The sequence below is a fragment of the Loxodonta africana genome, chromosome 12 (genome assembly GCF_030014295.1).
Source record: "Loxodonta africana isolate mLoxAfr1 chromosome 12, mLoxAfr1.hap2, whole genome shotgun sequence".
In the NCBI taxonomy this organism is placed as follows: domain Eukaryota; kingdom Metazoa; phylum Chordata; class Mammalia; order Proboscidea; family Elephantidae; genus Loxodonta; species Loxodonta africana.
Window position 1 is genome coordinate 90,644,600 of NC_087353.1, and position 12,820 is coordinate 90,657,419.

At 46.9% G+C, this 12,820-nt stretch overlaps 1 protein-coding gene across 2 annotated transcripts; it reads right to left on the reverse strand.

The window, feature by feature from the left end:
• Positions 1–2,084: 2,084 nt before the first annotated feature.
• RHBDD2 (rhomboid domain containing 2) lies at positions 2,085–11,972 on the reverse strand. Of its 2 annotated transcripts, XM_003416571.4 has the most exons (4): positions 11,745–11,971; positions 9,518–9,925; positions 4,837–4,987; positions 2,085–3,042 (listed from the first exon to the last, which is right to left on the reverse strand). In XM_003416571.4, exons 1-4 carry the CDS (start codon positions 11,929–11,931, stop codon positions 2,685–2,687), a joined length of 1,104 nt encoding a protein of 367 aa, XP_003416619.1. In that variant the 5' UTR covers positions 11,932–11,971; the 3' UTR covers positions 2,085–2,684. The 2 variants fall into 2 exon arrangements, with proteins under 2 accessions (XP_003416619.1, XP_023411654.1); XM_023555886.2 differs by lacking the exon at positions 9,518–9,925 and having other exon boundaries at positions 4,837–5,011; positions 11,745–11,972.
• Between the last annotated feature and the right edge of the window lie 848 nt (positions 11,973–12,820).

A 12,820-nucleotide genomic window follows, 5' to 3' on the forward strand; every position in this document is an offset into this window, starting at 1 on the left:
GTATCCAGTAATCCAAAAAGTCAGATTATTTCCTTTTCCCTAATGAACAGTCACTCTCATAAAAGGTGGTAGATCCCTTTGGAGAAGGCTGGGAGAAAGATTAACAATCCAAGGACTTGGTCTCTCCTTTATTCAAGGGGTTGTGAGTCTATAAACTTGCTCAAGTCTGGGAATTGATGGAGGGACCATGACTCTCTACTCTGGCAGTTCAAGTTAGACTACTGATCACTTGACCTAGAATTCTTCCACTTCTACAGATCAAGTAAATATTTAGTGGATTTCCTATCTATTTCACTTTTAGGGACACCATGACTAAGTAGCCAGCGCCGTAAGTCCATATGAGTCAGACTGTTCTGATTACTGCTTTGACTAAGCTGTTCATTACAGAAACCACACCCACCTTGTCTTTGTTGATTGAGTGGCACAACTTGGCCCCTACTACCACGGGGTCAAATCAGCCCCATTGTAGTTAGGTATCTTAATTCAGTAAGGGAAGTTCCCACTGTCAAATGTGATTTACGTAAAATAGCAGTCACAGCAGTCTTCAAGGATGCTGGGGCTCCCTTCACAAATTTGTTCCCTCAGTGTTGTAAAATGTTGTGTCCTCTGGGCACTCCATGTGTGGGTCTGTGGGTCTAACCTGATAAATCTACTCTAATATGCCAATTCTCCTAAGCCTTTGGATATCTTCTTCTCCAGTATACCAAGACAGGTCTGGTGCTTCAACTTGATTTAGTGTAGGTCACCACATAATCTATGCTTCAGTGACCCAACCAAATAAACTATTAGATCCTTTCCTAACCTCTGGAGCTGAAACATTGACAACTTGTGCCCAAACTCTTAGCTCTGCCACAGACTCTGTGTGACCCCAGGAAAGTCACTCTTCCCTTTAAGCTTTCACTGCTGCCTGCCCAATCCCACTGCCTTAGTCCAGATCTCCTCACACCAAGAGTGGGCTATGGCACTTTTTCCTACCTGACCTCCCAAGCCCCACACACGCATTCTCCCCCCCACCTTCGGTTTCCCATCTGCCTCTTTGCTCATGCTCTTCCCGTCTTCCTGGCCCCAGCCCTTGCTGGTTACCTCTATTCCTCTGGGAAGTCCCTCTTCTGACACCCCTAGGCTGGGCTCCCACTGCACCTTTGTACTTCCATCCTCCTCCCTCTCTCATTCCATATACCGTGTCTTCCTTAATGAAGTGAGTGCATCAAAGCCCACGCTGGTTCTTTTTCATTTTCATTTCCCCAGAGCCTAGCACAGGGCTTAAACTCAGTTATTGCTAACTAATGGAAGGAAATGAGCACGGATTGAGTGCACACATCTCTCACAGCCCTTGTGTTGCAGGTATCTGCATAAATGAGTCCCTCATTGTGCTGTGAGTTCCTTGGAACAAGGGTGAGCCCCTTTCCTTCTGCACCCCAGCACCGGGGAACACAGCCTACCCAGGGGAAGGTCTGCAGAGGTGGCAGTGGCGCAATTCTCCCTCTGCTGCCCCCTGCTGAGAAAGTGGGTAAATGGAATAAAACCTGGACGCTTCTCAGTTTGACTGCAGCAGGTCCTGCCTTGGGGGTGGGAGGAGAGGTTTCCAGCACGCAGGGAATAATGGCACGCCTTTACTCCATATACGCTGCACCTTCAATCCCCTAACACTAGAGCTCAAGATGCTGGGCCTGCAGCAGACAGGCAGAGAAGCCTGGGTTCTTCTTTTCTCCCTCTTGCTTCAGACATCACCTCTGCCAGCGCCAATGTCCTTTCTTGGTGTAAGGTCCTGCCAGGCAGCCCCTCTTGTGGTCCCAGGTCCTGAGCTCTGATAACAGCTTTCCAAGGACAGTAGTAGCTACCTGCTGCTGCCAATCTCTGGGTTGCCTAGCCTTCCCGTTTGCCCTGTGGGCTCTCCCAGCCCCTCTGCCACTCATTCCCCATATTAGAGCCCCATGAATGACCCACTGCATGTGCTAGTTTTCCTGACTGGATCCGACAGACACAACTCTCCTCTTCATACCACCCCAGGCATCTGTCCAAATCCCCATGTTCTCTGTATTTCCCAGGCAGGCCACAAATGAACCAAACACCACAGGCAGGTATGTAGCAATTTCTTTATACAAAGATAATCAACACCATGGATCTATTAGCACGTTGGAGTCACATTGGCCCATCTCACTGCTTCTGGGACAGAAGAATCAGGGTAGGGATAGCTGCAAGGGGGAATCCTGACAGTACACTACACAGGCTTGGGGATCACCAGGCATACCAGCTGGCAGCTCCTGAAGGGCAGGCACAGGCACAAGGACATTATATAACCAAACACTGCATACAATGACAGGAAGAAAAGTCAAGCTGGAAAGAGCCACTGGCAGTCACTGACCCCCAGGGGGAGAGAGTGTGCAGAAGAGTTCTAGACTCTGGGCCAAGAACCCGGCCCTGCCACTAATGAGCTACGTGACTTTATGTAATCACATAATGCCTCACTGTCTTCATCTGTAAACTGGGGGCAAGAAACTGTACTTCACAAAGTTGTCACAGGATGAGACTAAAATAGGGTGACATTATCAAAGTACTCAGCACAGTCTGCACGTAGACGTGTTCAATAAATAATTTTTTTTTTTTTTAAATCAGAAGAATCTTAGAGAAGACCTTCTTCAGAATGCTAAGGTGTGAAGTAACTTCCACAGAAATTCCCTCAATCAGGGAATTGGGACCCTTGAGCATTCCTTGGTGCCAGCGGACACCGGAGTGCTCAGGGACCCAGAATACGCCGTGCCAGGGCAGCTGAGGGGGGTGGGGTGCTGGACCCCCAGAGAGGCACCCGCTGAAGCCGGGTAGACGCCAGAGGAGTTGGGGGTTGGGCCAAAATGGTTCTGCACGTAACACAGGCCAGAGGCAGGCTGGTACGGAGGCAGGGTGGGCATGTGCCCAGGAGAGCAGGTTGGCCAGGGGGAAAGCTTCTGGCCATTGGTGTCCTGCATCTGGGTGACAGGGTAGCCTGGGGAGAGGTGAGGGTGGCAGCTCTGAGTAGGGTAGGAGCCGGGCACAGGATTCAGCCTGGAATAGAGCAAACGAGAAAACATTCAGCTGGTAATGCTGAGGCACACAGCACCCCCGGGTATCATGCCACACCGTCACGCCATCTTGGGTCTGCTGTACTGCTTTACATTACACTATGCCTTTGATCTTTTCTGTGACTAGCTCTAAGTACCAAGTGGGGAGAAAGGTTAATCTTACCCACACAGAAAACAGATGCCCAGAGACGGGCTCACTCATGGTCACATATCAAGTCAGTAGTGTGACGGGGGTACTGGGCCTATGACTGAGTCCACTTGAGGTGTAACCTACAAGCGAGCAGCTTATAAACCAGAAGGAGACACGGGCCAGATCACAGCAGGCAGTGCATGTGTGGCCAGCTCAGAGTGGGCCCACCTCTGTGGCGTGAGGGCACTAATGGAACGACACAGGGCTTGGTCCCAGGCTTTGTCTGGTGTGAGATTTTCTTGACCTGTGGCTTGGATAGATACTTGAAGGGCACAGTTAATGCAAAGCTGGGAGGCACAGCAAATACTCAGGAATGAAGGCTTCCAAGTTAAACTCCTAGCTGGCAGGAACCAACAAGCCAGATGTGACAAACTGTCTGTGCTGAGGTTAAAAACCCCACCACAAACACACGTGGCTGGAACTATGAATGGAGACATCCTCAAGGTTTTTGTCCTCTGAACTTTTGGAGACCAAATGTTAATACCACTGATGTTTGTACTAGGTGACTGGAATGAATCTGCATATATTTCAGTTAAAACCTGATTTTGTAAATTAGCTGCTTAAGTACACAAGCATATATGTATATATATTTAGATCCCAGGAATTACTTGCCATAGGTAAGATGGGTGAGTCTGCATTTCGGTTTTTTTCCACTTTCCCTGTCCTTAGAGAGTGTAATGGTCAGAGGGCCCTGAGCTGGCCAAGGCTGGGAGCGTACACCTCCTGGGGCAAGCTATAAGGAGCGCTTCCAGCGTAGCCAAGACCCTCCATCCTGGCTAGTGTGCAAAGAAGCATCTACTCCCTGGGCACGTGAGGGTAGAAAAGGGCCACGGACAAAGCTTCCTTACTTCACAGTGGATTCTTTCTTTGGGAGGGACTGCTGAAGGAAAGAAAAACTCCTCAGCTGTGAAATCTCCACGTGGACAAAACCGACGAGGAACGCAAAAGGCAGGCAGTGTGGCCCAGTGGAAAGTGTGTGAGGAGGACTTGGAAGCAGGAGCCTCTAGCTCTAGACTGGACTCTTCTTATGACTCTGGTCACCTGGAGAAAGACAACTGTCTTCTCTGGGCCTTCTCTATAAAAGGAAGGAGTGAGGCTACCTGAGCTCTGGCAGTGCCTAGCACTTTCCACCTGTGTGCTAATAAGCCAGGACTGGGCAACAATAAATCTCACTTCACCTAGCTGGGAGGCCAAGAAAACCCTGCCTCTCAGGTTCTGGGGGGGTGTGGCACTTCTTAAGCAACCCAGTTAGCTGCATGGACTATCTGTGCTTCTGGCCAGTGCTACTGGCCAAAGACCACCCCGACCTGCAGAGTCACTCCCTCCCACAGTCTATGCACAAGTCACTCAGGATTACGCTCAAATGTCCTCAAATGCCTTACCTTTTCCATTCCTTGTCGGTCTCTACTTCAGATGCAACTGGGCAGAATCCAGAGGGTTCAGAAGACATTTGTTTATAGATTCCAAAGACTCTGGGCCCAGGTCTGCCTACACCCCATTCCTTCATTCCCCACAGTACTGAACCAGCCAACCCTCTGCGGGCCATAGACTTGCTCTAAGAACAAGATTTAAGAGTCCTGTACTTACTTCCGGCTCTGGGCTGCCCTTCTTTCAGCTGAAGACCCTGAGATGTACTTGAACATCGATATCCTCCTCATCAGGCTGAAGGGGAACTTCTGATCGAGCTTCAGTGCTACCTGCTCCGAGAGGTCGATGGAATAGCAGTAAGTGACGCCATCTGAGGTCGGCATATTAAGCAAAACTGGAGGCATCCAAAGAAAGGAGGACTGAACACTCCGCATTGGAAAACACAGGTTCCCACACTTATTCCAGAGACGCATTAATGCTAATTCCACCACACACTGTGGCTGAGTTTCAAGCTCAGGAGAAACTAAGAGTCAAAAGTGTCTATCTAATGTACCTCAGAGAAGGGCTCTGGGAACATGGCCTACCAACAGGGGAGGGCAGATGGGTGCTAACACTTCACCTTCCCCTATGCCAACCCATCCCATCTCTTCAGCCCTTCTAACCCCCGCAATCACAGGCATAAGCCAACACACACAGGCAAAACCACTGTCCTGTAGCCCATGATGTGGAGTGGGCTGAGGCAGGCTTTCCCCATACCCTCCAGAGCACTAGCACTTTCTTGTACTTTCGCCCTCAACAGAAGGCACCCTGCCTTGAACTAGCCAAGTGAGCTTTAGGTGGGCCCTTTTGGCAGCACTTCCCACACCCAGTCACCATCCCCAGTGACTTGATGGCATTCTAGTCACCTGATCTTTGTCAGCCACCACTGCCTAGGTAGCCACAAAGATCCAGCCTTCATCCATCCTTTCAACAAATATTTATAATATGTCAGAAACAAAGGAATAATAGGTGCCAGACAGCAAAAAGCGAGTGGAGTAGAATAACTGGTAATAGGCAAAGGCAGTGTGCTATAGAAGGCCATGCTGGGGGCCCTAACCTAGTCTGGGGAGATTCAAAAAGGAAATGACGTAGATGATGAACCCTAAACAGGGAGTAGCAATGGCTAGGAGAAGAGAGATGGTGGAAAGGGAAAGTTGTTCCTTGAGGTAGTGTTCTTAACTGGAATGCTACTGGTATTTTTAGCAAGATAATTCTTTGCTGAGCTTGGCCGTCTCACTCAACATAGGATGTTTAGCATCCCTGGCCACTGCGCACTAATAGCAGTAGCATCCAGTCACTGTTTAGAATCCAGCCTAATTCTAAACTCTTTCTGGAGAGAAAGTATGTCCAAATACTGATTCCAGGTGAGGACCGATGCTAGAAGGAAGTCAAAAGTGGGCATGGCTGATGACTTCAGAATGATCTCAAGAATTTGTTTTGTGGCTGCCTCTGATGAAGTAATAACACCCGGCTGGGCCTCTTACTAGGGAGCCCTGGTGGCGCAGTGGTTAAGCACTTGACTACTAACCAAAAGGTCAGCGGTTCGAACCCACCAGCCACTCCACAGGAGAAAGATGTGGCAGGCTGCTCTCATAAAGATTACAGCCTTGGGGACCCTGTGGGGCCGGGCTACTCTGTTACACGGGGTTACTGTGAGTTGGAATCGACTTAACAATAATGGGTTTGGTGGCTTGCTTTTTAGTCCTCCTACTATAACCAACTGTAAGCCATGACGAAATATACAAAACAATTGTTTTCCGACTGTGGACAACAAGCACTATAGGACTGTGATCCCTAAGAAAAGGGAAACCAATGAAGTGAGCCCCAAAATCACACAGGCTTTCGGCTTAGAGGCACTTTCCAAACTACAGCACAGAAAATGGGAACCCAAGCAGAGTGTAACATCTCTTGCTGAGCTGGACAGACAGATACCAGAGTTCAGAGAGGATGCAGCTGCTGGGTTCTACAGGGCAGAGTAATGGAGGGGACGGGGCTGCTCAGAGAAGGAGCTCCAGAAATACGGACTGGGGTTCCCTGAGTCTTTAGCTGAATACTAAGGGCACACACGTAGGCTGAAGTTCCTCAAGCCAGGCAAAAATGCTACTGGGGGAAACAATAGTGATCAGGGAACCGTGAGCTTAACAACCACTGGAGCTCAGCCAGGACAGCGACATGCTCTAGTTCCTACCAGCCAGAGTGGAGAGACCTCACTGAACACAAAGGGCATTTAGCAGAGACGTTCCAAAAGGCCACGCTCTAAAAGTAAGACTAATCTAGTCACTGAATAAAGGCAACTCTGTACTATTCCTAACAGAGCTTAAAAACAAATTTCAAAAGTATCAAGCTGATCTGCAAGTAAATTGACAAAACTCAATGCTTTTTCAAAGAGAATAAACTCCAGCACTCAACAACACAGCACTCATAGCAAAGCGATTACAGGTTATCAGATACGTCAACATCAGGCGTGTAAGAAATAAGTATAAATTAAACCTACAAGATGTCTAACAATCTGACTGGAGACTCAACAACAAAAAAGGGGGAAGGGAGGAGCAAAACAGGAATGGCATTTTAGCACCTTGTTGTGTGTTACTTGTTGTTTGTATATTCAATGTTGGCAGCAAGCTGAAATAAGTTGCTGCGTTTACGTTGTTCAATGTAATATTTATGGTAACCACTAAGAAAATACTAGCAAAAATACACAGAAGGGAAAAAGGAAGAAATCGAAAAGGTTCAACACAAAAAATAGCAGAAATATGGGAATAATGGAAGAAAGAAGATATAAGACACACACAAAAAAATCAGCAAAATGAAGTAGGTACTTTGTTTTCAGTAATTACCTTAAATGTAAATGGTCTAAACTACCCATTCAAAAGGCAGAGAGTAACAGAACGTTTTTTAAAAAAACATGATTCATCCTTATCCTGCCTGCAAGAGACCCACCTTAGACACAGCATACAGGCTGAAAGTAAAAGGATGGAAAAGAATATTCCATGCAACTAGTAACTTTAAATCAAAACCTATTATAAGAGGTAAAGAAGGACATTACATAGTATGTTGAAAATATAAGCATGGAAAAAAGATACACTGTAAACACTAACCACAAGGGAGCTGGAATAACTATATTAATATCAGACGACACAGACTTGAGGGCAAAGAATATTGTGAGAAAAAAAGGGTCAATGTGTATTAATAAAAGGGTCAGTTCATCAAGATGAATTGCCTGAATGTGTATGCATCCAACTGAGCTTCAAAACACAAGAAGCAAAAAACTGACAGAACTGAAGGGAAAAACAGACAAATCTACAATTTGAGTTGGATATTTCAATAATCCTCTCTCAGTAATTGACAGAACAAATATAAGGACACAGACAACTTGAACATCAACACCGGTGCCTAACTCACAGATCCAAACCAAAAACCAGCTCACCGCCGTGGAGTTGATTCTGACTCACGGGGACCCTATGCGTTATAGAGGAGAGCTGCTCCATAGGGTTTTCTTGGCTGTAATCTTTACAAAAGTAGGTCACCAGGCCCTTCTTTGGTGGTGCTACTGTGTGGGTTTGAACTGCCAACCTTTAGGTCAGTAGTCAAACGCAAACCCTTTGTGCCACCCAGGGACCGTGTTTGACATATATAAAACAGTATATTCACCAACTACAGAATGCATATTGTTTTCAAGCCCAAAACAGAACATTCGCTAAGATATACCAAATGCTGGGCCAGAAACAATTTAAAAGATCTGCCATCTTACAAAGAATGTTCTCTGACCACATGAAATGAAATGAAACACCAAGAACAAAAGCCAATCTGGAAAAATCGCTGAATACTTGGAAATTAAGCAATTCACTTAGAAATAACCCTTGGGTCAAAGAAAAAAATTACAAGGAAGATTAGAAAATATTTTGAACCAACTGATAATGAAAACACAACATATCAAAATTTGTGGGATGCTGCTAAAGAAGTGCCTGCAGGGGAGTTTATAGCTGCACATGTTTCTATGAGAAAATAAAGGTTTAAAATCAATGAAGTGAAATGAAAAGAAAAGCTATGCTAAACACCACCTGTGGAAACCCCGGTGGCACAGTGGTTAAGAGCTATGGCTGCTATCCAAAAAGTCCGGAGTTTGAATCCCTCAGGCGCTCTGTGGAAACTCTATGGGGCAGTTCTACTCTGTGCCACAGGGACGCTGGAGGTTGAAATCGACTCGACAGCAACAGGTTTGTTTTTTTTGGTACCACCTATACTTATACACAATCTACCCTCATTAGCTCACAGGATCACAAATTGGATTTTAGGACTGTATTTTCTAACCCCCATCATTACCAATTCTGATGTTTGAAAAAGTAACCCACTTTGTATTTTACAAGTTTATTTTCCCTAATTGCTAGAATATTTCTACAAACACTCTAAGGCTTATCCTAAGTTTTTAACTACCTGTATGGCAAAAGCCTGTCTTTGCTTCATTTTTTTCCTAAGGGAAAAAAAAAAAAAAAAAACCCCAAAGCAAAACAAACCAAACAATAACATCAGCCTCTTCCAATGAAAACTACCATAATTAGTCAACAGTGGGTTTATAACTCAGTTTACAAGGAAAAAAATTTCACATCATCAGAATATTTCATTAACTGGCACTGCTAGGTCAGCATGGAGGGATAGCTACACTGATATTTTCCAGACGAGGACATTCTAACCAGAGGGGAGAGGTGAACCGCTTAAGGGCACGTGGTTTTTAAAGCTGAAGCTAGAACCCAGGGTGCCTACCTCTAACCTCAGGGCTCTGTCAATCCCATACCCCAGACCCTCCAAGCTGGCGAACCCTTCGGCATATCATCATTCCACAGTTCTCTTCTAGGAAGGATACATGTTAGCCCAATTACAAGTCCACAGACATTACTGAGGAAAGAGGTCTGGGGAATGAGCCACGAGATGCCCAGCAGAAGCCATGGTACCAGGACTGAGGGCACAACCACCCCAAACACCAGGGCCCGTCTCATGCGAGAACGGACAGAGCTGACTCCCAACATGGCAAAAGCCACCGGGGTGAAACCTCTGGCATCCTCCACCTCCCCCAACTTTGTCAGCGATGACACGGCCTCAAACGACAGGTAGATGATAGCGGAGATGACGGTGAAGACCAAGGTGAAGAAGCAGTGGCGGACGGTGCCCACGCTTCTCTCAAAACTGCCAGCAAAGCGCCAGATGATGACAGCACCGCAGAGCAGGGAGACTGGGTTCTCATACACAAAGATGTAGGTCACCAGCCTGTAAACTGAAGAGGGAGCTGAGTTAGAGGCCCGATGGTGGGTTGCTCCAAGGAGGGAAAGCCGGGCCATAACCCATCCAGGAACGGGGAAGGAACCCATGTGGTAGAGCACTGAAAGCCACTGAAAATCAGTCAGGAGCCAAGATAGGCAGTGGAAGGCAATAAGAAAGAACCCAAGACTCAAAGCAGAGGCATGAATGTCTAATCCTTGCTCTTTCCCGGACCTGGAGCAAGTCTTGTCCGTGACTGACTTCCATGTGGGGAAAACATAACACTTTTTAGCATGGAGTGGTCTTTGAGTTTGTAAAGTGCTTTATAATCCTTTTGTAGGTTTTAATACTGACCTACCTCACAGGGCAGTTTGAGGGTTAATTAATTGTAACAGCTTCAGGGTGGACTGAGTGGGTGAGTCACTTAACACTCTGTGTGCCAGTCTCCTCGCTGTAATTCTGACCTCTCCTTCCATAGTGGCTGTTCAGAAGAAGAAAAAAGGGACCATGAATTATTTTGCAGCTATAAGGATTATAAAACTATCATTAATAATATATAGAAATCATAAGTCTTCCTTCAAAACTGTTTATCCAATCTTACAGGTAGAGCAAAGCTTGATATGCAATAAAATGATAAAGAAGCCTACTTTTATTGCTCTAAAAGCTGTTATCGCTTATGCACTTTTATGCCCCTGCAGGCCAAAACACTAAGCTGGAGGAGACAGACTGGTAGAGTGGCAGTAATATTGGACTTGGGAGTCTAAAACTTGGAGGGCAGTCTTGGCTCTACCATACCTGGCTAGCTGAGCTCAGGCAAGATACAGGCCCTCTCAGTTTCCGTTTTCTCATTGTAATATACGAAGTTAGACTTGAGGTCTTCAAAAGTCCTTTACGCATCTATTACTCACATGCCTGAGAACCCCAAGCGAAGGGAAGCTGTGAACCAAAGAAAAATGGCAGCTCAGTTTAGGCTGGCATTTTGCATCTGTGTCCTGCTAGGGTGGGCAGATCTAGGTTTTAGATTTGAGCAGAAGGGCAGACTCTGCACCATACACTTCAGTCAGGTCATTGTGGTAAGGCTTCATTATCTGAAAAGTGCTTCATTATTTGAGTACTTCTAAAACAGAAACTCTAAATATCAATGTAAAAATATTCCAGAAGCAATTCCATATGATTCGAGGATTATATATTCCAAAGCTCCAGTTCTCAAACATCGCACAATCAAAAGAAAAATGTGAGTTTCTGTCTCAGCTGCATGACTTAATAGGTCTCTGCATTAAGCCTCAATCTCCTCATCTAAATAATTAGGATTCAGATACAAAGACGCAGCAGAAGAAATTCCAAACTCCAAGAGCACAGGCTCCTTAAAGGGGAGCAACAGACAAGCTCCAGTGTTTTGACGAAGGTGGGAGAAAAAAATTTTGAGTGGGGTTCAGGCCTAAAACGAAGTAGATGCTTATGCGAAAAAGGAGGGAGCAAAGAAAAATCCTTATCCTAGAAGAGCGAGCATGGATGAATGAAACCGGGTAGCTAGCGGATGTGCTTGGGTCTGGTGGCGACAGCGAAAGGGGAAAACTCGAGCTACAAGGGATTACAGTGATGACAAGGATGGGGCTCTGCAGGGACAAAGGCGTGGAATATGGGGAACGAGACACGGCGCTGGGAGCTGTCCTCCGGGTGGGACTAGAGAACGGTGATGCGGGCGGAGACAGGTAGGCTGCGGGTAAGGGCTGATGGCGCTAGACCGAACGGGGCGAGTTCTGGGAGGCCGGGGCCGAATGGACGACACCGGAGCAAACAGGCTCGCACCGGATCCCGGCCCCGCCCCGGCTCACCTTGCCAGCTGCGCAGGGCCTCCGACCGCAGCGAGAGGCCCGAGGGCGCCAGGGGCGGCTGCAGCAGGAACAGGCGGGGTCCGGACACCAGCAGCGAGAGCAGCGCGGTAAAGAAGGTGGCGGATGGCACCTCGGGGCACAAACACCAGCTCCGACACCTGGGCCCCGAGGCCGCCAACGCCGCCATCGTTCCCGCGTTCCGCCTCGGCACCGACTGGCCCTCGGCTCTTTCCGTCGCCCAGCGGCTTGTCTCCCCTGGCAACAGAGGAGGAGCCGGCCGGAAGCCTCATCTCTAGAAGCCCCGCCCCACACCTAGCAGCCCAATCCGGTTGCGCGACCAGCTTTTCCCTGACGCGCACAGAAGGCTGGGAAATTGGTCAGTGGCCCTCAGGCTGGGGCAGCTGCAGACGGAAATGTGGTGGGGCTCTGCTTTAGATACCTAGTGTTTTGTGTCTTGCACTTCCACACAGCCATTATCAGTGGTTCCCCACTTTACCAATAAGGAAGCAGGTCTAGGGAGGTCCCTGGGATCCCCCCCACCACATTTCTTCTTTGGGCTGTCTGCTTCCTCTACTGTTCTTTGTCAGTTTGGCCAAGGGTTTGTCGATTTTGTTGATCTTCTTTTCAAAGAAACAACTTTTAGTCTTGTTGATTCTTTCTATTGTTTTTTGGTTCTCTATTTCATTTTATTTCATTTATTTCTGCTCTAATCTTTATTATTTCCTTTCTTCTTTTGCCTGTGGGCTTCTTTTGCTGTTGCCTTTTTTATTTGTTTGAGTTATAGGGCTAGTGTTTTGATTTTGGCCAGTCCTTCTATTCTGATATGTGCGTTTGTTGCTATAAATTGACCTCTGAGCACTGCATTTGCTGCATCCCAAAGGTTTTGGTATGATGTGTTTTCTTTATCATTTGATTCTAGGAACTTTTTTGTTCCGTCTTTGACTACTTCTGTTACCCAGTTGTTTTTAAGCAAAGTGTTACTCAGTTTCCATGTGTTTGATTTATTTTTTCCTTTGCCGTTCGCATTATTGGTATCTACTTTTACAGCATTGTGATCAGAGGGAGCACTTTGTATC

Excerpts from the sequence above, each read along its gene's own strand:
- RHBDD2 (XM_003416571.4), bottom strand. The coding sequence starts at position 11,931 with ATGGCGGCGTTGGCGGCCTCGGGGCCCAGGTGTCGGAGCTGGTGTTTG. Across the intron at positions 9,926-11,744 it reads GGCCCTGCGCAGCTGGCAAG|TTTACAGGCTGGTGACCTAC; the intron begins GTGAGCCGGGGC and ends CTCCCTCTTCAG. Across the intron at positions 3,043-4,836 it reads AGGGCAGCCCAGAGCCGGAA|GCTGAATCCTGTGCCCGGCT; the intron begins GTAAGTACAGGA and ends GCTCTATTCCAG.